Here is a 27,713-nt window from a genome sequence, read left to right on the forward strand (position 1 = left end):
TATTCATATCCTGATCCAACTCTGCTACAATCTCTTGATGTACTAAATGCAGGGTAATTGTTATAAGAAAATTTGCACAGAATGACCAATAAAAGGCTACAGTGCCACAGAGAGGTACTAGGAAGGTCCGTTCAATCTGACAAAGAGAAAATCCTATTGATCTCAAACTTATGTAAAGTCACTGGATGTTCTTTTTTAGCAGTGTCTCCTGAATGTCATATGGAGTTCTTCAATCTCAATGAATGCCTAGGAATGTTTGTCTTTCTTAATTGAAGTAGAGAAGGATTTCATGGTTGGGGTGATGCCTCTTTGTTCTCAACCACAATCACACTAAGATTGTTATTAAAAATGACTTTGCCGTCCCGTATAGAGCTGCACCCAGAGCTCTTCAGGTCTTCTATGACCGCCTCTCTAAGGTCAGTTGGGGCATTTTTCTTGAAATCACAGGTTTCCGTTAAGAAGTCCAGAAGAAGCTCCCCATTCCGGTCCCCTTCCACAAAACACTCTGAGATGTCCATGTCAGAATGCAAGTCGTAACTCTGGTACTTGGCACCCATTGAACCCAACATGTCGGCTACGTCACCCGCTGTGATGTACAGGCACATATCGTTCAGAGGCAAACGGGATCCGTATTTCTTCCAAAGTGTAGACCACCCGCTGTTCCCTGTTAGCAAAAGTGAAGCCAAGTTTAGACTCTGTAAAGCAAATATTTTTTACTTATAAATGGATACTAGAAATAAAGTGGGCAACCGAATGAAGGGCAATTCTACCCATAAATTTGATTTCTGATTTTGAAATGGATGGTGTCAGTAGGGCAGTGGATGGTGTCAGTAGGACAGTGGAAGGTGTCAGTAGGGCAGTGGATGGTGTCAGTAGGACAGTGGAAGGTGTCAGTAGGGCAGTGGAAGGTGTCAGTAGGGCAGTGGAAGGTGTCAGTAGGGCAGTGGAAGGTGTCAGTAGGACAGTGGATGGTGTGAGTAGGGCAGTGGAAGGTGTCAGTATGGCAGTGGAAGGTGTCAGTAGGGCAGTAAATTGTTTCAGTAGGGCAGTGGAAGGTGTCAGTAGGGCAGTGGATGGTGTCAGTAGAGCAGTGGATGGTGTCAGTAGGGCAGTGGAAGGTGTCAGTAGGGCAGTAAATAGTTTCAGTAGGGCAGTGGAAGGTGTCAGTATGGCAGTGGATGGTGTCAGTAGGGCAGTGGATGGTGTCAGTAGGGCAGTGGAAGGTGTCAGTATGGCAGTGGAAGGTGTCAGTAGGGCAGTAAATAGTTTCAGTAGGGCAGTGGAAGGTGTCAGTAGGGCAGTGGAAGGTGTCAGTAGGGCAGTGGAGAGTTTCAGTACAGCAGTGGACAGTGTCAGTATGGCCGTAAAAGCTGTCAATAGGGCAGTGGATTGCAAATCCAGCAATTGCATAAAAATTACCTTTGCAGTGGGCCCCCTCTCACAGTGCAAGGGTTAAATTCCTATTAAGTCTAGGAGTAGAGGAATAAGCTGTAAAAATTACTATGATCCTCGCCTTGGGAGGCTTCTCCTTCTCTCTGACACTATGGGCCGCAGGTGGTCCCTTGCTGTCCACATGTACAGTACAAAACTATTGGCCCTGCATTGTATTTGATTACTTCAGCTGCCAGTGGGAGTAAACAATACCCCATCTTTGGTATTGGGAGGAGGGAATATTGGACCATTGTTGGTGTCAGTGTGAGGAATAGTGGCCCATCAAAGGTGTCATTGAGAAGTATAATGCCACACTGTTGATGTCAATGGCAAGAATTATGGCAAAAATTATGACCTGTCTTGTTGATTTCAGGGCCGGATAATAGCAAGCAAAGGACCACATCTGTCCCAAAACGCATGAGTTGGGCTCTAATGCAAATGGAACATTTCCTCCCATTAAGTCTTTCACCCAAAACCCTAAAAAGCTATGCTCCTCCTTACCCTAACCTCAAAGCTTAGCCCTTAACCTGAGCATAACACTTGACCCTTAACTTCACACAAACCTTATATTTCATTTTAACCCAAGAATAAAAATGTATAAAATTTCAAAGCACCAGTCTTTACATGTGGTGGTTGCATTTGTTTTCTTTTTTCACTTTATTTTCATCTGGTGATCCCGACAGTAACAAACTTCCTGATGAAGGGTGACATTGCTTAGGTCATTTTTTGTAGTATTGGGTGGAGTGGAGAGGGATTAGGACACCTATCAGTTTTTATTGCTGTCTGTGCCCATTAGGGGATTCACCCTCTCTATTTGTTCTGTTTACCGTTATCATCAAGAGTGAAAGTAAAGGAAATACTTATGTAGCACCCAACAGGTAGGTGTTAGGTAAAGTATAGTGGGCCTGGGCTGCCTAACAGCAGGGGCATGATTTCAGCTGGACTGTCATGTCTCCCAGGTGTGGTTACTGAGAGGGGAGTCTCCCCACTGGCTCTGTGAGAAGATTTCCATTGGGCAGTGGAGGAAAGCCAATCAGTGGCCCAGTCAGGCTTGTTTCTACCCCAGAAGGCAGATTCTGCTGCAGAGGATTCTGGGATTGGGTGTAAGTTTGAAGGGAACGCATGACTCAGCGTCTTTGGCGGGAAGCAGAGTCCCGGGAGGGAGAGTATGGATGTCTCTCCTCCTGTCAGAGGAAGCGGGTGTGTCGGGTGGCTGTGTGAGAATCCAAAGAGTGTTGAGCTGAGCTGTAGAGGGTATTCGGTGTGCCGAGAACCAGCGGAGAGAGAGAGGGGTCCAGTTCAAGGAAAGCCTACAAAGGTCGTGAGTACTGTGGACTTCCCCTGGGGGTCTGCCTAGTGTCAGAGGGGACCACTCCGGAGAAGGTTCTAGGGATCCAGGAGTCAGCTAATTGTGAAAGGGGGTGCCTGGTCAGAGGACCCTGAAGTATTAGAGGGGGTACCTAGGTAGAGGACCCTGAAGTGATAAAGGGGGCGCCTGCAGTTTGGGCCCTGAAAGTCAGTGTGGAGTGTACAAGGTTAAGAGTTGCAGCAGCAAAAGTATCTACAAGGAGCTACCTCAGCCAGTGCAGGGCTGGAGGGAGCTGTTTAATGACTTTTGAGCTAAAGCAGTGTCAGGAGTCAAGTAATCTACAGTCCTGGATCTTCTGAGTTAAAAGTCAGGTTAAAGTCGAGGTTCCAGCACAAGTTCAGTGTCATAGTAACTGTAAAGTACCAGGAAGCGTTGGCCGGCATTCAGTGTCCCAAACTTGTACCTAGTTGAGCCAGAGAAGTATCCCACTCATTCCCTTCTCCCATCCCCAAATACAATAAAACAAAACAAACCAAAGATGCCGAATGGTCATTGTCTCAGTTCTCACACCTGGGGTCACAACTCAAATGTGTTGGAGGTGTCACCGGTAACAATGGCAGACCCACATCAGGCACAAGACCTGGAAATACTTCTACACTTAATTTAGGGTTGACATCACTAATAGAGGGGAAATCATCTAATGGGGACACTAGTTCTGGTTACCCTGGTGACACCTTAGGTTTCCCTCTCTTTGCGGGGACCTTTTCTCCCTTCCTGTTTTTGGTTATGGGACATGAAGTGAAGGGAAATGTCCCCAATGGGATACTAATGGCAAAAAAAAAATAAACTGACAGGGGTTATAGCCCTACTTTCTCATCCAAGTTAAAATAATAATAATAGTTTCAGGTTAAGTTGCACTTTGAGGCAGAAAAATGTCCCATTGTCTGGAATGCCTCTTGAAAAATAGCAGTGCACTTTCCAGTACCTGAGTGTATCTAGTCATTCCTGTTCTGCAGCCTCATAGCTGTATAGTGTATCTGTAGTGTGAGATCCAATGCACTTAGATTGTGTTTTCCATTCTCACAGTTGGACTATCTATGACCAGTTGGCCACTCTTAATGCCAAGGTTGCTCAGATAGTTTGACTATGTATGTCCAGTTGGCCACTTTTAATGCTAAAGTTGCTCAGATAGTTGGACTATATGTCCAATTGGCCACTTTTAATGCTAAAGTTGCTCAGATAGTTGGACTATATGTCCAATTGGCCACTTTTAACAGAAAGTTTGCTCAGATAGTTGAACTATTCATGTCCAGTTGGCCACTTTTAATGCCAAAGTTGCTCAGATAGTTGGACTATATGTCCAGTTGGCCACTCTTAATTCAAAGGTTGCTCAGATAGTTGGACTATTTGTGTCCAGTTGAACACTTTTAATTCCAAGGTTTTTCAGATAGTTGGAATATATATGTCCAGTTGGACACTTTTAATTGCAAGGTTGTTCAGATAGTTGGAATATCTATGTCCAGTTGGACACTAATGGGCCATACACACTATAAGATTTTCTGAAGACATTTTCCTTCAGATTTACCTTTTTTATGTAGTGCAAGGGCCTGCCAGATTGCATACAAATTGAAAGTCTTTAGGTTTGACCTCATATTATATGGTTTTGGTAAATCTAAAGGAAAAAGTCTTCAGAAAATCTAATAGTGTGTATGGCCCATTAATTCCAAGGTTGTTCAGATAGTTGGAATATCTATGTCCAGTTGAACATTTTTAATTCCAAGGTTGTTCAGATAGTTGGAATATCTATGTCCATTTGGACACTTTTTATGTCCAGTTGGCCAATTTAAATGCCATGGATGTTAGGATAGTTGGACTATCTATGTCCAGCTGGGTATGTCTCTATCAACCCAAACAAGCGTGTTTTGATCAAATCTTACCAGATACAAGGATTATAAGAAGTTTCCCTTCTGCTGAAAGCAAGCTGGTGAAGAATTTTAAAGTAGCAGGAATATCCTTGACATAGTACAGCATCTGTAATGACACAAGACATTTTTATATGCACTGCAATGGTGTACAGTGGGGTATTCCCAATTTAATTCTTAATCGTCCTAAAGAACACCTCGTTCAATAGGTAGACTAGGGTAGTCTTCAGAAAACAACAAACAAAAATTCCCAGCTCACTTACCAGCCAGCCTGCAACAAACCAAATTATCCTGTCTAATGGTTCACGTTTAAACCAAGGGCTTTAGTTGGCACGCATTTGCAAATACTATTTGTCAAGTCATGGCACCCCAGTGTACTGCAGTCCTAACTCATTCATTTTGAGAGTCTTCCGAGTTGAAGCACAAAAATAATAATAGATAGATTAAGGGCGGGTATGCCTAGAGGGAGCCCACCCCTTCCTTTAAAATTACAGGGATGCACGGGACACCTAACAATAGCACAATGGCAGCTGAGGGTATCCAGTGCATCCCCGCACCAATTACCAACAGTACAAACAAAAACAACCATCCCAACCTATAACTAGCCTTTGCAGCAAGGAGCACATTGAAGGGCGACGCATTTTTAAAAAACGGGAAAGTCTTCAGGCATATTTAGCGGACTCTGATGTCTTTAGCTGACTCTGATGTCTATGTTTAAAACACAAATGTAGCTTACTTTTTCAGCAGCTGAAATGATATGCAATTCTCAACATTTTGGGCATTTTCACATGGGGCGGCCAGAGGAGAAGACAGTAAAAGCAGGTGGTTGAGCACCCAGCTAGATTTTACTATTGCAACTGGATAGGGCTGTACACAGACCACGGGCAAGATGCTTTGCAGCTGCAGTTGTGGCAATTTTTAATCAGCCTACTAGAGTTGTGTGCCACCTGTCAAATGCTCCCACTAAGGTCAAAGAATTGGCTTGAGGCTGTGGCGCAGTATTTTATTACAAAATCACTTGACATTCAGGCCTGGCCTGGCAGCCGCCAGGTGATACTGTCGCCCCTGTGAAAGAGCCCTTCATGTAAAGTTTGAGCTTGGACCTGCCACCTTCGACCTCCCAAGCTTTGATGGTAGTCAATAAGGCTAAAAAAAAAATGTAAAAAATGTGCTTCCGCAGATGTGCAACCGTTGTTCACTGCTATAGTAGCGTGAGCCCAGGTTGCTGTAATGCACACTCCCAGGTGGTTGACTCAGGAAGTGAGTTGAATGACAGTGGCCATCTCTTAACTCAGAACAGCAGCACCATCTAGTGGAGGAATTGATTTTCTACAGGGGGCAGTGTCAGACTGAAGGAGAGTATTGCAGCAAGAGCTGCTTTCCAATTTTTATAACTGCTGGGCTTTTTTTTTTTACCATCAGTTATTTTTTTATTTTGACTTATTGATCTAATTCATAGTTAACATGGCACCTACCTGAATCATATGAATGAAATCATACTTTGTATCGTGTTTCTCCCCTTTCACTTGCACCTCAAACTCTGTAGAAGTCTTTTTGTTCCAGCGGAAGGTTATATGGTCCAGGCCAGGTGTCTTGGCCACACGCTCTGCAGACACAGAACACAATGTGATGGGATTTATCTTCAAAATGAACTTTGGAAAGGATGAAGTAACTTCGTCCTGCTTTATGGTGACTGGCTAAGTGCTAAAAGAGCAAAGTGCAGATAGCAGGCTCACCTTTGTAGCTCAACAACTGTTCAGGGCTGGGCTCAACAATATTGTTATTAATGGAGATCCCGGGATATCTGTCATGAACCTTGGAGAGCATCTGCAAGTCTATTTCACCTTAAAAAAGAAAAACAGGTTTATTTTTTCTAGCACTCCAAAAACAAGTCAAAATATTCTAGTTTGTTTTATTCGGAAGCATGTTTCATAATTTGTAGGGCTTAAGGGCTTAAAGGGTAACTTAACTTTCATGGGGGGGGGGGGGGGTAGGAAATAAAAAAAATAATAATATAGCATATACAATTGTGACATAAGTCATATTGTGATTGAATGTTACTAAAAATTGCCTTTCCTTTTTAATCTGCAGCCGCTGTAATTTTCAGCAAAATGCAATATGGCTACCCCGAGCACAGAATGTATACTGACCACACTGACCACACCCCTATAAACATCATTTCCTGCTTGTGTGATTGGCTCACTGATTTTCTCAGAAGTCTGCCTAAGATACAAGTCAGATTTTTGGCATCACCTGCAACAAAAATTAAATTTTTGGTGAGATATTTCCAATAGGAAATCACACCTAAAGGGATGCAGGACCTGCAATTCTCCTCATTAGAGCCCTGCAGGTGCAGCAGCTGGTTGATAATTATGAAACCACTCCCATTAGACTCACTCAGTACATGGGCACAGAAAAACAAACAGGGATTTCTTCAGAATAACAAAAGGTAGGAATCTGCAACAAAGTTTGTTAAACTCCCTGTAATGTACATAGATCAGGCAGAGGGGAATTATCTTTTTTTCAACAAAAGTGGAGTTACTCTTTCCTCCAAGAAAAGAACCTTGCTGTCTAAGGCTCCAAACGATTTATACACTCTCCCAGCCACAATCTGAGAATCCCCCCCCCCCCCCCCCCCAGGGATTGGCTGGAGCCACGTAAATATTCAGGCTGCTCATTTGACTCTCCTACTCACTACATTCTGGAAGCCTCCAGAAGACAGGGGGAAGCAATCACACCTGCAGCCTACAGAGCTCAGAGCAGGCTATGATTCTTTACTCTTTGGATCTGCCATGATTTTCTACGCAACCTGGTTGATATGTGCAGCAGGGCACATGCAGTTTACTCCGTTATTCCTTTCTTTTCATAAAATTCACCAATCCAGCAAGCTGAATATTGATGGAAAAGCTGCAATGGGAAGACTGATACCTAGAATTCAATCCTAACACTCATAGCAGCCAATACTCTCATGCTGGCCATTCATTCAAAGCTGGCCACGTGCTGAAATTTGTTCAGCCGGTGGCCTGGCTTCATTTGACGAAAGCCAAATGTGCAATCAACTTTTGTTTAAGGAGCCTGCTGGAAAATTTCCAAGCATTTGCAGCTGCTGTTCTAGTCAAAGTACAATCAACCAGTAGGGAACATTGTCCATCTATGCTGTTTAACCCGGATGAAGAACTGTATTAGAAATCTAATAATGTATGGACAGCTTTAGGGTCCATATAACCTCCTCCAGAGTCACCAAAAAATCAGCTTTTACCTGTAGGATATTCTCACACTTGGGGAAACCTGTGGTGTTTTTTGCACTGCTTCCAATGCATGGAAGGGTTTAAGTCCTAAGGAAAGGTAGGGCTGTTGTTGGATCCGGTGAAAAGTGCATTTAACCTTTAACACATACCGATGAGTAAGAAATCTCACATTGCCATTTTAAGTGAACCCACTCTAAGCTGCCTTTTTCTACCTTACCCACACCCCCTGGCAGCGCCAGCACCTGGAAAAATCAGTACTTATAAATACGGGAAACACATACCCCCCCGTGCCCCCATTTAGGCCACATCCTCACTTTGCCCCCTACAGTGCAGTATCTGAGCAGCCTATGGACAGGCCTGATGACACTTTACATGTTGATATAGGGAAGAGGGATAGGGGCCTATCCCTATGCAAAGACATTATGAAGTTTGGCATGCCCCTGTATGGAGTACATTTCCACTATGCTCCCCACAGTGCAGTATATGAGCAGCCAATAAGAAGGCCTGATGGCTGTCACATAGTGGTGCATGCAAGATGGATGAGTGCTCATCTGTGGGCAAAGACTTTCTGAAATCTGGTATGTGCATAGGAATTTTGAAGTTATGAAGTAGAGGATTGGGATGGTGGAAGATGAAGGTTAAGGCATGAGCAAGCACCTCAGATTGCCTATGATATGCTCTCAGTGTGAATTTGCATTTCATAATATTTGGATAAGTTTATTCTGTAATGTCTATGAATAGCTAATATTACCTGAGCCACTTCCTACTCCAAGGACATTGATGACTGACTTCCCATCGCCTATGCTGAGAAAGACATGACAAGAGAAAGTCAAAGCATTAGAGTTGAAATGGTCAGAGCATACGTTCACCAAGCGAGGGTTGAACAAATCGGATGTACTTTGAACTGGCACAGTTTGTCAATAAATAGAAAAACAACTCCCGAAAGCAGAGTAAATGCCAAAAGACATCTGCCCTGGTCCATTCATTGTACATCTTTATAGCTGCCATGTTTGAAAACCCCAACTACCCATGTTTTTAGTGGAGCTCAAACCTGCCCAACAAGCAAACCTTGTTTAAAGTTGATGGTCACACAGTCACCATTTCTTTTTATTTACAACTGACAAGAACAAATGGAGCCCCTGCATGTCTCTGTTAATGTATTTCCACATATGTAAATGCAATGGGTGGTCTCATTCCTCCTGTAAAGCTGGTGTTTCTATATTTCTCATTGCTGGTATGCGCACTTTAAGACAAAGTGCCATTATCCTTCCATCTCATGCCCCCTAATTCCTTTCACCTAAATGACTCCCTCGCTAAATGCATGTCACAATGTTTTTCATCCTTTGTTATAATTTTCTCTGTGCAAGCCATGCCAGATCATGTGTGTAGTATGGTAAGCAACGGGTTAAGTTGCTGTCTGCAAAATGTTACAATTATGTATATGTCTGGGAGCTGGGTGTGGCTGAAGTTAGTTGCATGCTGATGTGCAGTGAATAAAGAAGCAACCTGTACAGCTTGTCTGTGTTAATACACTACATTTTGGCGACGAGGATGGCTAGCTTTCTGGATTTACCGGCTATCGGACCGTTTGATGTGTCTGGAGACCACACTTGTTTCTCACAGCGCTGGGACAAGTGGATGAAGGGATTTCAGCTCTATGTTATAGCCACAGGAGTGACTGCGCCTGCTCAGAAGAGAGCCATGCTGCTGCATCTAGCTGGACCTCAAGTTCAGGACATTTTTGAAACCCTGGGAGCAACAGGGGAAGATTCAGACTATGAGACAGCCATGAATAGACTGAGTGAGTACTTTGAGCCAAAGAAAAATATTCCCTATGAAAGATATGAGTTTAGACAGGCTGTGCAAGAACTGGGAGAAACCACAGACAGTTATGTGACTAGGCTGAAATATCTGGCAAAGTCTTGTGATTTTGGGACTGTAACTGAGGAGATAATCAGAGATCAGGTCATAGAGAAATGCACATCTGTGCACCTCAGGAGGAGATTATTGAGAGAACCTAGTCTCACACTTACTAGTCTGCAGGAGATTGCAAGAGCCATTGAACTGTCTGAGCTCCAGGCTCTGCATATTGAAACCAAGAACACTGCATCTGTCAATACAGTCTCCAAACCTACCTATAATAATAGGAATTTCTGGAGTAGGAAAGAGAGTTTTCCAAAGAGGACTTTACATATCACCTGCAATAAATGTGGCAGGGCGGGACACACAAGTCAGGACTGCACTGTGGTACAGAATAAAATGTGCTTTGCTTGTGGAAAGACAGGTCATTTTGCAGCTGTGTGTAGAAGTACAACCAGAGATAACAAAACCAAAGGACAATCTGCACAAGTAAATGTTATAGCTGAGGATAAAGAGAGTGCTCCTGACTGTGAATTTATATTCTCCCTGTGTTCTCTGCAAGCTGGGACATTAACCATTAAGATTGGAAATACAGATGTGTCAGTGTTGATTGACTCTGGAGCTACATGCAATGTTATGGACTTGGCTTCTTGGCACAGTCTTAATGGCAGAGAAAATCACCTTAAATTGTGTAACACCACTAAACAGATTTATACTTATGGCTCCAGTACACCACTGCAACTTAAAGGCAAATTTTATACCTCTGTTCAAACACATGAGAGTGGTCCTCCATTGCAGACCGAATTCTATGTTGTAGATGGCACAGGGTCGCCTCTGCTTGGTCGTCAAACCGCAATGGCACTAGGGGTGTTACAGATTGGCCGTGATGTAGGCAGCGCAAGAGAGAATATGGTGTCTCCTGCTATTTCTGCATTGAAAGAGGAATTTAAAGATTGCTTCTCTGGGTTTGGAAAATTAAAGGATTTTCAGTTGGAGCTTCACATTGATCCACATGTAAAGCCTATTGCACAGCCAGTACGCAGACTTCCTTATAGCCTGAGATCACCTGTTGAGCACAAACTGGCAGAGCTGCTAGACCTTGACATTATTGAACCTGTGGAAGGGCCCACTCCGTGGGTATCGCCGTTAGTTGTTGTACCAAAGGGCACAGATATTCGGATTTGTGTGGACATGAGATGTGCTAACCAAGCTGTGCAGAGAGAGAGACATCCAATTCCCACTATTGAAGATGTTCTGCATGCAATGAATGGGGCAAGTGTCTTCAGTAAACTGGATTTGAAATGGGGTTATCATCAGATTGAATTGACCCCAGCATCTAGAGTCATCACTACATTTGCAAGCCATAAAGGTCTTTTTAGATACAAGAGGTTGATGTTTGGCGTATCGTCCGCACCGGAGGCCTATCAACATGTGATTCAGCAAGTGCTACATGGTTGTGAAGGCACGCATAACATTTCTGATGATATAATTGTGTGGGGAACAAACACACAGGAGCACGATGAACGTCTCCGTGCAGTGCTAAATCGCTTGAAGGAGAAAGGGTTAACATTAAATGAGAAGAAATGCACATTTCAAATGAATAAAATGACTTTTATGGGCCATGTGCTGTCTGACAGGGGCATTGGTCCGGAGGACTGTAAAATTAAAGCTGTGTCTGATGCCAGAAATCCTGAAAACCCTGCAGAAGTACGCAGTTTTCTTGGGCTAGTGAATTACTGTGCCAAGTTTATTCCAGATATGGCGACTGTCAGTGAACCTTTGAGAGTGTTGACTCGCAAAGCAGTCCCGTGGAAGTGGGGCTTTTTGGAACAAGGTGCATTTGATGAACTTAAGAGACGGCTGACTTGCGCCACAACTTTGGCTTATTTCAATCCTACTGCACACACCCAAGTTATTGTCGATGCTAGCCCTGTGGGGTTAGGCGCCATCTTGGTTCAGAGACAATGCACAGGCGATTACAGGCCTATTCAGTATGCAAGCAGATCCCTCACTGATGTAGAGAGACGTTATTCTCAGACCGAGAAAGAAGCTTTGGCTGTTGTTTGGGGATGTGAAAGGTTTCACACCTATCTCTACGGCCTTGATTTTGAAATCATCACAGACCACAAGCCTCTGGAAGTGATATATTCGCCACGCTCAAAACCATCCGCCAGAATTGAGAGATGGGTTCTCAGATTGTTACCATATCGCTTTACAGTGCGGTACAGATCTGGACCGACTAATGCGGCAGATGCACTTTCCAGATTGCCTCAGTCTTCTGCACCTGTTCATAACCTGGCAGAGAGGTACATTCGTTTTGTGGCTACTAACGCCATGCCTCAGGCATTGACACCGCGGGAGGTTGAAGAATTGTCATCTGTGGATCCGGAAATTGCTTGGTTGAGAAAATGTGTAAGACAAGGGGTTTGGGTGGATTGTGACCCAAGCTATCACAGAATCAAACAAGAGCTGAGTATTGCAGGACAACTAGTTCTACGTGGCAATCGTATTGTGATGCCTAAAGATTTACGGAAACGTACATTACATTTAGCCCATGAGGGCCATCAAGGCATTGTACGCACCAAACAAAGATTACGTGAGAAAGTCTGGTGGCCAGGAATTGACAAGGATGAGGGACCATGGGAAGATTTAGCCATTGATCTGTGCGACATTCCATCTGGACACCATCTTTTAGTTGTTGTGGACTATTATTCAAGGTGGCAAGAGGTGGTAGTTCTCACTACAGCTACATCATCAACTGTAATTGAGGGGTTGGAGAGCATTTTTGCATCTCATGGGTTGCCTAAACGGATTGTGAGTGATAATGGTGCCCAATTTACTTCTCAGGAATTTCAGGATTATCTGAAATCAAATGCTATTGAACATCATCGTACAACTCCATACTGGCCACAGGCTAACGGGGAAGTGGAACGCCAGAATCGAACCTTGCTGAAAGCTTTGCGGATTGCTCATTTAGAGAGAAGAGACTGGAAAAAGGAACTGTGGCGTTTTCTTTTGGCTTATCGCACAACTCCGCATACTGTCACTGGCGTTAGTCCTGCGGAACTTCTTTGTGGTCGTAAATTCAGGACAAAATTGCCAGACATTGGGGGTCCTCCTACAAGTCAGAAACCTTTTCGGCATATTGATGAGGAAAGGAAGATCCGGGCTGAACAGTATGCAAACCACCGCCGCCATTGTCAACCTAGTGGCCTTCAACAGGGTGATAAGGTGTTGCTTCAAAGTTTAACAAACTGGCTCCGTCCTTTGAACCTGAGCCTTATGTTGTAAAGGAGAAAAGAGGTACTCAAGTGGTTTTAGAGGATTTAGATGGACACACAAAAGTGCGTAATTCCTCATTTGTGAAGAAATTTATTGAGTCAGAAGGTCAAGTATCGGAAGATGGCGAACAGGCAAAGAGTAGTGATGATAATGCCAGTGATCCAGACTTCAATCCACAACCATCCACATCGGAATGGCCAAGAGAAAAACGAGCAACAAATCCACCAGCCTACCTTAAGGACTATGTGTATAGTCAGGAGTTTATAGGTTAAATTTTTAGTTGTTCATCCATGCATTTTGTTAATCTTATTAATACGTTGTGCATGTTATGTTTTATTCAAAGAGAGGAGGGAATGTAGTATGGTAAGCAACGGGTTAAGTTGCTGTCTGCAAAATGTTACAATTATGTATATGTCTGGGAGCTGGGTGTGGCTGAAGTTAGTTGCATGCTGATGTGCAGTGCAGTGTTAATTTTGGCAGCAAATTTCAATTTAGTTTTAGTCTTAGTCTTAGGACTAAAATGGCATTTTAGTTTTAGTCCTATTTTAGTCTTCTGCAAGTGTTTTAGTTTTAGTCGTATTTAGTCGACTAAAACTCCAGTATATTTTAGTCGACTAAAACGACCTACATTTTAGTCGACTAAAACTCATTTTAGTCATCTATAATCTAATGGGTGTAGTTCAATTGTAATTTGTAATGCATTATTTAAGCATTTCTCTACAATTTCCAAACTCATTATATACTACTGCTGGTCCTGGAGTGAAAAATCGAATATGTTATTATTTATGCTTTGAGCATGCACCGGTGTTAATTTTTGGCAGCAAATTTCGATTTAGTTTTAGTTATAGTCTTTTGACTAAAATGCCATTTTAGTTTTAGTCGTATTTTAGTCTTAAGACTAAAATGCCATTTTAGTTTTAGTCGTATTTTAGTCATCTGAATTGTGTTAGTCGACGAAAACGTTTTAGTCGGTTTTAGTCGACGAAATTAACACTGGTGCAGTGAATAAAGAAGCAACCTGTACAGCTTGTCTGTGTTAATACACTACAATGTGATCCCTTATAGATTTATCTGGGGCATCTCCTAGGCATCCCCTACCTAAGGAGTCCATGAAGATCGACTGTCCAGGTACCGCCATGGTAGAAAAGATTTTACCAAAGAATGTAGACAATGAGGCTGGCCATGGGATGGAGGTAAGTATGCATCGGGGAGGCAAAAAGAACATGGTACACTGTTAACCTCCCTGGCGGTATGATTCTTTTGGATTTTAGGTGCTGAAAGCGGTACCATTATTTTGCATGTAATTCTTGTGAATGAGCAGCCAAAAAACCAACTGTATACATTTATTATATATATTAATATATATATATATATATATATATATATATATATATATATGTATGTATGTATACAGATATTATGTATACATATATTATATATATATATATATATATATATATATATATATATAATGTATACAGTTGGTTTGGGCTGCTCATTCACAAGAATTACGTATATATATATATATATATATATATATATATATATACATAAAAAGTAAAAACTGCAGGAAAGGGCACTGGGGGGCAAACTAATGTGATTTTTTTTTATTTTGAATGGTATCAGTGTGTTTGGTGTGTTTTTACATTTGAATTTGCCGCCGGTTCCACCCCCCTGCGAACGTCACGTCGCAGGAGACAGAAGCCGGGGCACGGAGACGATCGGGAGGAAGATCCGCCGCGAGACACATCGCTGGATCCCGGTGACAAGGTAAGAAACCTCTTTTACAGGATCTAGCGATGCTTCTGGCGATACCCCGAGTGTGGCTCGGGGTTACCGCTTTTGGCTCTGAAATTTAACCCCGAGCCACACTCGGGAATACCGCTAAGAAGGTTAAGTAAAATTATCCTTTGATCCCTTCCAGCCGTTGGGAGCCAGCCCTTTAAGAATTCATAATTCCGAAGGCATTACAGGGAATTCCTGATCATGTGATTACTGTGATTGGCTTCCAAAGCAATCACCTGATCGGGAGCCCAAGCTACTGGCTCCAGATTGTCAACAGTGACCTGGAGCTGTTGGTGACAGTGCAGTCACAGTGCTGGGGCTGCCACATACTGTATATGTGGCAGCATGGTGTTAGGGCTCACCAATGGGCAGCCAAATATAAGCGTCAATGTCATGCAAAATCACCCGTCATCCTTACAAATATTAAAGGAGAAGTACAGCCAAAGCTTGTTTGGCTGTACTTCTCCTGTGGATCACAGGAGTGCAGATCGTTGTTCACTCCTGTTACTCGTTTTCAGCAGACAGCAGGCTAAAGCCCGCTGTCGGCTAACGTCACTGACCCGGTCGAGGCTCAGGAAAGATGGCAAACATATGATCGGGATCCATCCACATGCCTGGACCGCCTGCTCCTGCCCCCTCCTCAGCCCAAAACTCCAGTGAGCGTGGGGGGGCAGAGCAGAGAGCCGGTGACTGACAGTCACCAGTTCTCTGCTCACAGAGCTCTGAGAACCGAGCAACCTGCGGTGTTTGATCGCTCGGTTCTCAGCCTTGGAGCCGACGGGGGAAAGATGCCGCATTAGACCGATGCTGCATTCATAGTTGTCAACATTTAAAAAAAAAATCAATTACCACACCCACTTCCCTGAAGCTCCGCCCACTCTGCATAATTAATCTTGCCTATTTATCAGATTATAGAGTCTACTCCAATATAGAGAGAATTACAGGAAATTATAAAGGGAATTTCAAGCTTAAGGCCACAGTAGCAGAGTTGGAATAAGTCTCCCATTCAGCTGCACTACTTCTGGGTAACATTTATGGGCAGCCCGATTAACAGGCGCTTCCAGGGACAATATAAATTACCTGGGACAGGCTCCTATTTGCAGGGAATGTCCCAGGAAAAAAGGGGACAGTTGGCAAGTATGCTGCATCCACCTAGGTAAGTATGATTAACCACTTGCCGACCGCCGCACGACTATCTACGTCGGCGGTCAGCCCCTCACAGGCAAACTAACGTAGGGCTACGTTGCTTGCTTGTGAGGGTCTAGGGAGCGAGCGCGCGCCCCCGGAGGCGCGCTCCCGCTCCCGCGTGGTCACGGACCCCCCCGCGCATGTAACCAGCGGACCCGATGTCCGCCGGCCACTCGGCGATCGGCGGGGGAGAGGGAGAATGTCAGGCAGCTTGTGTAAACAAGCTGCCTGTCATTCTCGCTGTAAAGACACTGATCACATAGATCTACTATTTAGATCCGTTGATCAGTGTCCTTACAGCTCAAGCCACAGCCAATCACAGTAGAAAGCACGCCCCTAGGGACACACACAGCCCCTCCCTCCCAAATAAAGTTAACCCCTTCACTACCAGTGTATTTTTACAGTAACAGTGCATATATATAGCACTGATTACTGTAGAAATGTCACTGGTAACCCCAAAAGTGTCAAAAATGTCAGTCAAGGGTCCGATCTGTCCGCCGCAATGTCGCAGTACCGCAAAAAAATCGCAGATCGCCGCCATTACGCGTTAAAAAAAAAAACAACAAAAATGACAAAAATCTTTCCCTTTGTTAGTAAACGCGATAACTTTTGCGCAAACCAATCAAAATACGCTTTTTGCGATTTTTTTTTACCAAACATAGGTAGCATAAAACAAATTGGCCGAAAATGTTAAAAAATTTTGATTTTTACATTTTTTTTGGGGGAATTTCATATAAAAAAATTTGAAAAATATTGCTATTTTTGCAAAATTGACGCTCTTTTTTTGTTTATAGCGCGTGATCAAAAAAATCGCACAGGTGATCAAATACCACCAAAAGAAAGCTCTGTTTGTGGGAAAAAAAGGACGCCAAATTCGTTTAGGTACAGCGTCGCACGACCGCGCAATTGTCCGTTAAAGTCACGCAGTGCCGAATCGCAAAATACCCCCTGGTCGGAATGGGGGTAAAATCTTCCGGGGCTTAAGTGGTTAAAAAAAAAAAAAAATCCAATACTTCTTTTTTAAATACCCAACATCCTCTACACCCCGGGTACAATTTCAGAAATAGGCGTGAGCTCATAAAATGGGAACCCAGTAGGCCTTTATGTGTTGGATGGTGGACAGGTCCTCTTCAATATAGACACTGGTGTTTAGAAAAGATTGTGAGAAACACAATTATTCATTTGCAGCAGACTGCCTGATCCTGGGGGCCACATTAATTTGAAGTGCAACTAGCACCCAACAAATGTGTTTGGAAAACTGTTGAAACAATAAAAACTCTTCTATTTGTAAACAGGTTTACAAAATACAATTAGAAGCAGGAAAGAAAATCACATTTGAAATGAAGCAGATTGCCATTACCATTGTCATTGCCAAATACTGTAAGCTCACCTGTGATCTATGATCATCCACTGTCATAGTCTATGTTTATGGTGTATGGTATAGGCATTGGGTGCTGGACTTGTCTGGGCAAGTGTTGAATTTGCACCTGGCTAATGGATGTGGATGTTAGAGTGCTGTGTTCACAAACCAACCAAAAGGCTTCTAGACTACCTCACTTTCACACCCCTCTCCCCTCTAACCTGCCCCACCAGTTGATTGATCCTACTACCCTTCCCCCAACCCCCTTAGTAGTTCCCTGTACCCAATGCTATAAACTCATCTGCTTCCTCATCTATGTAACATAAAACGAAAATTCTTGACACCAGGAGAAATCTTGAAGCATCTACTGTATCCCATGCCTTGGCGGTTCATCTCCTATTTCTAAGGACCTAGTGCCTTAAGCCCTGTACACACGTACGGATCGTCGGCCGAACAATCGGCCGTCTTTTGTCCAGGGCTGTCTTGTCTGTTGAAAAGTGCAAAAGACTGCACACGAATTTTGTCGGCCAACAACAGCCGACTGCAGAAGTGATGTCATGTGATGGTTAACTTTCCGTGTGTTTTTTCTTTTCTGAGCATGCTCAGTCTTGCAAATCTGCTGTCTGTCGGCCGAAATCTGTACTGACTGGCGAACAATCGGCCGTTCTGGTGTCGGCATACAAACATTTTAATGCTTGCACGACAGATTCTGTTCGGCCGAAAGTGCGCTGTCGGCTGTCGGAAGCATCATACTAACAAGCCGAAAATCGGCCGATCGTTCGGCGGCCGAACATTTTCGGCCGACAATCGGTACGTGTGTATGGGCCTTTAGCCTAGCTCACAATACTACCACTGCCCATATGGATCAGAAAGTCCTAAAATGTCTCTATACCACTGGGGCTTTTACTATAAAGTATAACCTGTATCTCTGTTATCTCTATAATATACAAAATGTATTGTGTCCTGATATCCTTTTACTTATATCCTCATACTTATTGATACCCTCGTACTTATTCAAAATAAAAATAAATGCATAAAAAGCCAATGACATGAATGTTTGACATATGAGCTGATTTTCTGCAGGCTCAAAGGTCTCCATCGGCTCGAGATCTTCCACAGAGAAGGTGTGAAATTACCTTTCTTGACCAAGAGCCAGCCAATGTGTGTGATGTCTGGTTGTAGGGGTAATAGGACAATTCACTGCAGGCCAGGTTGACCTTTCTTTTGGGAAAATATCAGTGTTCTGATCTCTTTCATATCAATACCATTGGCAACAAGTCCCATTGTTAACCCCATACTCTACCTATTGAATTTAATCAGAAGTCCAAACACAGCAGCAGGTCCAAGTGGGATTTGTACTAGGCACTATCTGGAGCATCACATCGAGCCCTGCTAGGATTCTGGAAAAACAAAGTCACTGTGCTAGATGTAAATGGTGGCAGGCAGGCAGTTGATTGTAGGTGTGGACAGAATCGCAACTTAATTGTAGGGGTGTGGATAATAGATATTAGCAATATATCCTTTTTATCATATTTATTAAATCAGTTATTACCCCTGCTGAAGCAGCCACAAACTCATACCACCTTGTCACTATATCTCCTCCTTGACTCCATACCCCCCCAGGACTGGTGTCTTTGGGGTGCATCAGGCTGCAATGACATCACAAATTAATTATATGCTACCCCCCACATTTCCTATTATTTCTGCCATGGTAAGGGTTCCTATTCACCAAATTTACAATGTCATCTATATTTTCAGTGTCTGATGATAGCTCTGCCTAGCTCTATGTTCTATTTACTATACATCTCCATGCAAATCCCCTCCTGAAGCAATGATGTCCCTGCACTCATCAAAGCAGCTAGATCTCCTAATTGCAGCCCCATCACCCCATTCTCTGCCATGCTGTGCCCCGTCACCTCCCCACTCTATCAAGCTCCTCATGTTGCACCATCAACCATTCAACCTCCCTTTCCTTCTTGACCTATCACCCGCTTTTACTGAGCCATTACCTTCCTCCTATTGCATAATTTCTCTCCTACTCTGATGCCTTATCAGTAATTTCTACTGCACCATTACCCTCCTCCTGATGCACCATCCCCACCCTCTGCTGCCCTATCACCTGCTTCTACTGAAACATTACACATTTAATTCCACATCTCAGTCCCTCTGCTGAGAAGTAGCCACTCAACGCACTGGTCTACCAACTCTGTGTGCTTATAGGCAGATGCTGTCTACTTTCTCCACTGCAGGTAGCGGCATTGCAGAGGGAGAAGAAGTCAAGAGGAACATGGTTCCTCTGTGGTTTCATGGGTGACTGGGGATGCTATATGGCTGAATGCTGCTGCCCCATATGACTCTAGTGGCCATCTTGGGTCAGGCAGAGTCCATTTAGGACCCAGGCTCTCAGGGTTGACATGCATTTAGCATGTGGGTAGTGAAAGGACAGGTCACCAGTTTGTCAGGGACAGTGAACAGCGGTAGGGAGAGGTTCCAGATGAGTGGGGAAAGGGTTGGACCACATCATCCTTCCTAGAAGCTTCCCTATTTGGTTTCGGACCGGCCAGGTCGCATTCTGCCCCTCAAGACAGACTCTTGAGTTCTGCTCTGCTACACATCGCTGTTATATCCTGTAAATGTTCCCGGTTGGTTTTCTGGGCCTGCTGTAAATTGCAAACTTTGATACAAGTTATGTTTCCTGCAACTGGACTCTTGAGTGTTTACTGTTGCAACATCATGCTGCACCTCCCCATGTGCTCTTTGATTGATCTAATCCAGTGGTCTCCAAACTATGGCCCAAGGGCCAGATGCAGTCTTTTGCTAGCCTTTAATTGGCCCTTGGGGTACTCTTCCTCTCAATGATGAGTCACAATTCCTACCACTGACACCATCAGTGGGGAATAATTCCTACCACTGACACTGAGGGGTCATTATTCCTCCCACTAGTATCAATGATGGAACACTATTCCTTCCACTAGTATCAATGATGGGGCACTATTCCTCCCACTGACACTAATAATGGGACACTATTCCTCCCATTGACACCAATGATGGGACACTATTCATCCCATTGACACCGATGATGGGAAACCATTCCTCCCATTGACACCAATGATGGGAAACTATTCATCCCACTGACACCAATGATGGGGCCCTATTCCTCCCACTAACACCAATGATGTGGCACTATTCCTCCCACTGACACCAACAGTGGAGAATAATATCTGCCACTGAAAATGAGGGGTCATTATTCCTCCCACTAGTATTAATGATGGAACACTTTTCCTCCCACTAGTATAAATGATGGGGCACTATTCCTGCCACTGACACCAATGATGGGGCATTATTCCTCCCACTGACACCAATGATGTAGTATTATTCCTTCCTCTAGTATCAATGATGGGGTACAATTCCTCCCTCTGACACAAATTATAGGGCACCCATCCTCCCACTGATACCAATGATAGGCTACTTCTTCTCCTTCTACTGACCTACAATATTGAGGCCATGTTTATTCTCAATGCCGCTGGGCCCAGTACATTTTCTACCCTCACCCCCATAATCTGGCCACCCCACCCCAAAGTTTAAAGGACAGTAAAGTGGCCCTTTGTTTGAAAAGTTTGGCGACCCCTGATGTAATCTTTAGATGGTTGTTTCAATATTATGAAAAGATCCATCAGTTATTAACCATTTTGATTTCTCAACTGATGGCTAGCCAGGGGAGGACTGGCCCAGGGGGCAGCGGGGCAACTGCCCCCGGGCTGCTCTGATGCCCCATAAAAAGGCTGCACTGCTTCTGCCACAGACATGCCTAAAGGATTCCTGGTGAAGAGAAGTAAAAAGTCCCCACCGAGTGAAGACAGGAAAAAAGCACAGCCCCCCCAGCTTGGATGGTGTAAACTGGCCGGTTCCATGCCCCACTGGAGACTCTCCACCCCCAGGCAGCCCTGACCCAGCTGTCCCAGCTCCCCCCAACTGCCCCCTGCTGGCCAGGTGGGGAACCTGGATTCGATCACTAGAGAGTACCTGGAGCGGAAACTTCAGCCTGGAATGGGGGTCAAGAGGAGGCCAGGAAGAGGGAGAGTGGGAGGGGGGCCGAGTCGCTGCACCATGGGCCTCTTCTTTGTACTTGCCCCCTGGGCCAAAATTTGCCAGTCAGCCCCTGTGGCTAGCTAATGTGTTTCTTTTGAGCTGCTTTTGCTTGCTCCTGACTTGTATAGAAGATGAAAAGCAGTCCAGAGACTGCATCATAAAGCATGTATTTGCCAAAACACAATGGAAGCCAAGGCCCAGTAAGCATAAAGATAAATACCAGTATAGGCTTCTCTGTGATAAACAAGTTCAATAGCTCAATGCTTTGTTACCAATCCTTCCCAAATGCAGTTCACGAGCAAAAAAATACTAAGCTTACACTACTCACATTGGAGACCATCAGCAATATCTGTCACTTTATTGTCCATTTGTTTGTGGGCACCTCCATGACCTTGGCCGACCCATGCTTTCTAAAGGAAAGCCAACCTAAATGGTTGAACACTATTTTTTTCCCCTAAAGGGGCCTGCATGATCCTGCACCCCCCTCCTTCCCCCATAGGCACAACGTGCATATATCTATACAGAGATATTTTGCTACAAAGATTGTTTATCGGCCAGGACATGCATGCATGGCTGTCCCCGGTCTAATGTTCAGGTCTAGGCCTATGATGAATCAGTGGACCCTTTCACTACTATGACAATAGGACAGTGTAGGTATGTGAATATCTTACTGTCACAGAAGAACACATGTAAGGGAACGCACCAGCAGGCAGGACAGGAGAGCCGGGTATCGTACCTGGACACAATGGCGGCCAGTTTGGTCTCTATGAAGTGCTGCATGCACTGGTGCTCTGTGGAATTCTGTAGGAAGAGGCGGAAGGACTCGACGTATCGGCTGTTGTCAGACATCAGGCTCCTCATCCCAGGCTCCATGTTTTCTTCCTCTGCAGCAAAGAGAATGAAAAGCTTCTTGTGTTTATCTTGGCCTCGACTCCCGGCCCTGTGTAAGAAAAGAGAGGATTTCAGTGCTGTGCCGGGGAGATATTAGCTGTGTACAACACACACACAGCTCATCCACACTTACTGCTTCCGATGTCTTAGATGTTTCTGTCTGATTCCTTCACTCTCATTTCCTAGAGAATTATTTTTTTGTGATAAACAGGAGGAGGACTACACTCAGCAGAAGTACAAGATCTTACATCACCATTCACATCTATGCAATGCTACAATGTATGTACATAGAAGCATGTGTTTATGTGCCTCTTACATGTGTACATGTGACTGGGCTTCACACTGTACAGAAATCGCACTAAAGAATGCATGCATTCTTCTTCTTTTTTTTTTTATGCATTCCAACAAAACACATAGCAATAAGTTACCGAATGATGTGGTCTGCTAAAGCCTATATGCATTAGCAAGGAGCTTTGGGTTTCCATTAAATATGACATTTCATGATGTGAAATTCCTTACCTTAAAAGTGATTGTGAACCCTCACTTTTTTTTTTTTTAACCACTTCAGCCCCGGAAGGTTTTACCCCCTTAACCACTTAAGCCCCGGAAGATTTTACCCCCTTCCTGACCAGGGCCTATTTTGCAATTCGGCACTGCGTGATTTTAACCGACAATCGCGCGGTCGTGCGACGCTGTACCCAAATTAAATTGACATCCTTTTTTTCCCACAAACAGAGCTTTCTTTTGGTGGTATTTGATCACCTGTGCGATTTTTTGATCATGCGCTATAAACAAAAAAATAGCGACAATTTTGCAAAAATAACAATATTTTTCACATTTTTTTTATATGAAATCCCCCCCCCCCCCCCAAAAATGTAAAAATCTAAATTTTTTAACATTTTAGGCCAATTTTTTTTTTTTACCATATGTTTGGTAAAAAAAAATCGCAAAAAGCGTATTTTGGTTGGTTTGCGCAAAAGTTATTGCTTTTACTAAGGGAAAGATTTTTGTAATTTTTATTGTTTTTTTTTTTTAACGAGTAATGGCGGCGATCTGCAATTTTTCTTGCGGGACTACGACATTGCAGCGGACAGATCGGACCCTTAACTGACATTTTTTACACTTTTGGGGGTACCAGTGACATTACTACAGTAATCAGTGCTATACATATGCACTGTTACTGTAAAAATGACACTGGCAGTGAAGGGGTTAACTTTATTAAGTGTTTTGTTAAGTGTGTCCCTAGGGGCATGAATCTTACTGTGATTGGATGTGGCTGTGTGTGTAACAGCAGAGATCAACGGTCCTACATAGCAGGACCATATGATCTGTGCTGTTACACAGGGGAGAAAGACAGGCGGCTTTGTTTACATTAGCCGCCTGCCTTTCTCCTGCTGTACCGGAGGATCGCGAGTGAGCGGCGGACATGGGGTCCGCCGCTCACTCGTGCGGGGGCGTCTGTGAGTGAGCTGGAGCGGGAGAGCGCCTCCGGCGGCACGCGCTCGCTCCCTAGAGCCTTACAGGCTAGTGACGTACCCATACATCACTTTGCCTGCGAGGGGCTGACTGCCCCCCCGTATATAGTCGGGCGGCAGTCGGCAAGTGGTTAATGACCAGGCCATTTTTTGCGATTCGACACTGCGTTACTTTAACGGAAAATTGCACAGTCGTGCGACGCTGTACCCAAATACAATTGATGTCCTTTTTTTTTTCCACAAATAGAGCTTTCTTTTGGTGGTATTTGATCACCTCTGCGGTTTTTAGATTTTGCGCTATAAACAAAAAAAGAGCAACGATTTTGAAAAAAACGCCATATTTTTTACTTTCTGCTATAAAACATTCCCAATATAAAATGGTAAAAATGAAATGTTTTTATCAGTTTAGGCCAATTTGTATTCTGCTACATATTTTTGGTAAAAACAAAAAAAAACAAAAAGCGTATTTTAATTGGTTTGCGCAAAAGTTATGACGTTTACAAACTACAGGATAGATTTTTGGACTTTTTATTTATTTTATTTTTTTATTAGTAATGGCGGCGATCTGCGATTTTTAGCGGGACTGCGACATTGCGGCGGACAGATCGGACCCCTAACTAACATTTTTGACACTTTTTGGGGTCCAGTGACACTAATACAGTAATCAGTGCTAAATAATATGCACTGTTAGTGTATAATAACACTGGCAGGGAAGGGGTTAATACTGGGGGTGATCAAAGGGGTTAAATGTATGCCTAATGTGCTTACTGACTGACTGTGGGGGTTCTGTAACAGGCACAGAGAGATTGGGGTTGTAGCTTAGCTGAAACTGCTGATCTCTCCCTGCCTGTCTGACAGAAGATCCGCCTGCTTTGTTTACATAAGTAGGCGGGTCTTCTCTCGGTTTCTCGGACGATTGTGAGAGGGCAGCGCCAATCGCACGTGCGCCGCCGAAACCACGTGCACCCCAGTCATGTAGTACTACTTCGTGACTGGACGCAGCCGAGTCGCCCTGCTGCAGTAATATTACGGTGGGCGGACGGCAAGTGGTTAATAAAAATAACAAACATATCATACTTACCTGCTCTGTGCAGTGGTCTTGCACAGAGCAGCCCTGATCCTCATCTTCTGGAGTGTCCCATTGGCGCTCCTAGCTCTTCCTCTTCATCAGGTGCCCCCAGGGAAAGCAGTTTTCCATGGGGACACCCGTGTGGGTTCGTTCCCGAGTCCCACTGCTGCATCCATTGACTTGGCCCCGCCCACCGCTCCCATGTCACAGCTTTTAATTGATAGCAGAAGGAGCCAAAAGCTCCTGCTACTACCAATCTGTCCAATGAGGAGAGCAACAGCAGCTGGAGCACATAGCGCATCGCTGGATCGGATCAGGCTCAGGTAAATAAAAGGGGGGTCTGGGGGGGGAGCTGCGGCACAGAAGGTTTTTCACTTTAATGCATAAAATGCATTAGGGTGAAAAAATCTTAAAGGGTAACTCCACTTTAGTGGTGAAAAAAAAATTGCAAAAAGAAAAAAACAATATAGCGTATACAATTGCGACAGAAGTCATATTGTAATTGAATGTTTTTAAAAATGACCTTTCCTTTTCAATCTGCAGCCGCTGCAATTTTCTGTAAAATGCAATATGGCCGCCTGGAGGTGTTCTGTACACAGAATGTATACTGACCACACCCCAGAAATGTAATTTCCTGCTTGTGTGGTTGGCTCACCAATTTTCCCAGAAGTCTGCAATAAGATACAAGTCAGATTTCTGGCATCCCCTGCAACAAAAATGTCAGGGGTCTGATCATTCCCCCACAATGTCGCAGTCCCACTAAAAATCGCAGATCGCCGCCATTACTAGTAAAAAATAAATAAATAAAAATGACATAAATCTTTCCCGTAGTTTGTAGGCACAATAACTTTTGCGCAAAACAATCAAAATACGCCTATTGGGATTTTTTCTACTAAAAATATGTAGCAGAATACAAATTGGCCTAAAATGATGAAACAATTTTAATTTTAATTTTTTTTTTTTGGGGGGGGGGGGAGGGGGGGTGAGAATGTCATATAGCAGAAAGTGAACAATATTGTTGTTTTTTCCAGAATTGTTGCTCTTTTTTTGTTTATAACGCAAAAAATAAAAATCGCACAGGTGATCAAATACCACCAAAAGAAACCTTGATTTGTGGGGAAAAAAATGACTTCATCTTTATTAGGGTACAGCGTCGCACGACCGCGCAATGGCCTGTTAAAATAACGCAGTGCATAATCGCAAAAAATGGCCTAGTCATTAAGGGGGAAAATCTCCCGTTTTTTTTTAAATCTTAATGCATTCAGAATCCTGTAATCTCTGTGCCTGGGCTGTTTTCAGTTAGAATTGTTAACCTTCTATCTCTGTGGACTACAAAACACACCCCCTGGTATGGAGAAGCAGGGAGGGTTTTGTAGTACTAACACACTCCCTGTCCTAAGGTGAAAGTGCAGCTCAGTACATTGTCTCTCTAGGGTAGGAAGTGAGTTCATGGCAGGATTACCAAAGGAAAAATGTTTGTCCAGGAACAGGACACTGCACTGGTCCAGAAACAGGACACTGCTCAGGTCCAGGGACAGGAAACTGCTCGGGTCCAGAAACAGGACACTGCTCGGGTCCAGAAACAGGACACTGCTCGGGTCCAGAAACAGGACACTGCTTGAGTCCAGAAACAGGACACTGCTCGAGTCCAGGAACAGGACACTGCTCGGGTCCAGAAACAGGACACTGCTCGAGTCCAGGAACAGGACACTGCTCGGGTCCAGGAACGGGACATGGCTCGGGTCCAGAAACAGGACACTGCTCGGGTCCAGAAACAGGACACTGCTCGGGTCCAGAAACAGGACACTGCTCGGGTCCAGAAACAGGACACTGCTTGAGTCCAGAAACAGGACACTGCTCGAGTCCAGGAACAGGACACTGCTCGGGTCCAGAAACAGGACACTGCTCGAGTCCAGGAACAGGACACTGCTCGGGTCCAGGAACGGGACATGGCTCGGGTCCAGGAACGGGACACTGCTCGGGTCCAGGAACAGGACATTGCTCGGGTCCAGGAACAGGACACTGCTCGGGTCCAGGAACAGGACACTGCTTGAGTCCAGGAACAGGACACTGCTCGGGTCCAGGAACGGGACACTGCTGGGGTCCAGGAACGGGACACTGCTCGGGTCCAGGAACAGGACACTGCACTGGTCCAAGGATAGGACACTGCACTGGTCCAAGGATAGGACACTGCACTGGTCCAAGGATAGGACACTGCACTGGTCCAAGGATAGGACACTGCACTGGTCCAAGGATAGGACACTGCTCGGGTCCAGAAACAGGACACTGCTCGGGTCCAGGAACAGGACACTGCTCGGGTCCAGGAATGGGACACTGCTCAGGTCCAGGAACGGGACACTGCTCAGGTCCAGGAACAGGACACTGCTCGGGTCCAGGAACAGGACACTGCTCGGGTCCAGGAACAGGACACTACTCGGGTCCAGTGATAGAAAACTGCTCAGGTCCAGGAACAGGACACTGCTCGGGTCCAGGGATATAGGACACGGCTCGGGTCCAGGAACAACAGGACACTGCTCGGTACCAGGGACAGGAAACTGTTCAGGTCCAGGGATAGGACACTACTCTGGTTCAGGTCAAGGAACAAGCTATTGCAGTACTATATCCAGTCCTGACAAATCTGTGCTCTGTGCATAGAAAGTTTAGTAGAAAGCAGAACTTTACTCACCAGACTGGGAAGTTGTGAAGTTGCAGCAAGCTGAGATGACATGAATGAGGGAGTGCAGAGTCATCACCCCTCCTGTACCGCCTACACATTCCTCTGAGGTCATGTGTGCAGGAAGCCA

The 27,713-nt window shown here is 44.4% G+C and overlaps 1 protein-coding gene across 2 annotated transcripts; it reads right to left on the reverse strand.

Moving 5' to 3' along the window:
* Positions 1-211: 211 nt before the first annotated feature.
* LOC309557821 (histamine N-methyltransferase B-like) lies at positions 212-27,713 on the reverse strand. 2 transcript variants are annotated; one of them, XM_082260588.1, is made up of 7 exons: positions 27,596-27,713; positions 22,211-22,414; positions 8,662-8,714; positions 6,399-6,506; positions 6,138-6,268; positions 4,678-4,771; positions 212-664 (listed from the first exon to the last, which is right to left on the reverse strand). In XM_082260588.1, exons 1-7 carry the CDS (start codon positions 27,682-27,684, stop codon positions 288-290), a joined length of 1,056 nt encoding a protein of 351 aa, XP_082116714.1. In that variant the 5' UTR covers positions 27,685-27,713; the 3' UTR covers positions 212-287. The 2 variants fall into 2 exon arrangements, with proteins under 2 accessions (XP_082116714.1, XP_082116715.1); XM_082260589.1 differs by lacking the exon at positions 27,596-27,713 and adding an exon at positions 22,499-22,663.

Source organism: Pelophylax lessonae, assembly GCF_965119305.1.
Source record: "Pelophylax lessonae genome assembly, chromosome: 6".
In the NCBI taxonomy this organism is placed as follows: domain Eukaryota; kingdom Metazoa; phylum Chordata; class Amphibia; order Anura; family Ranidae; genus Pelophylax; species Pelophylax lessonae.

Bases quoted from the DNA above. Each gene is read 5' to 3' on its own strand.
- LOC309557821 (XM_082260588.1), bottom strand. From the start codon at position 27,684: ATGTGTAGGCGGTACAGGAGGGGTGATGACTCTGCACTCCCTCATTCA. The intron at 4,772-6,137 runs GTAGGTGCCATG...GTGTCATTACAG, and splicing joins ATTTCATTCATATGATTCAG to ATGCTGTACTATGTCAAGGA. The intron at 665-4,677 runs GTAAGATTTGAT...TTTTGCTAACAG, and splicing joins TCTTATAATCCTTGTATCTG to GGAACAGCGGGTGGTCTACA.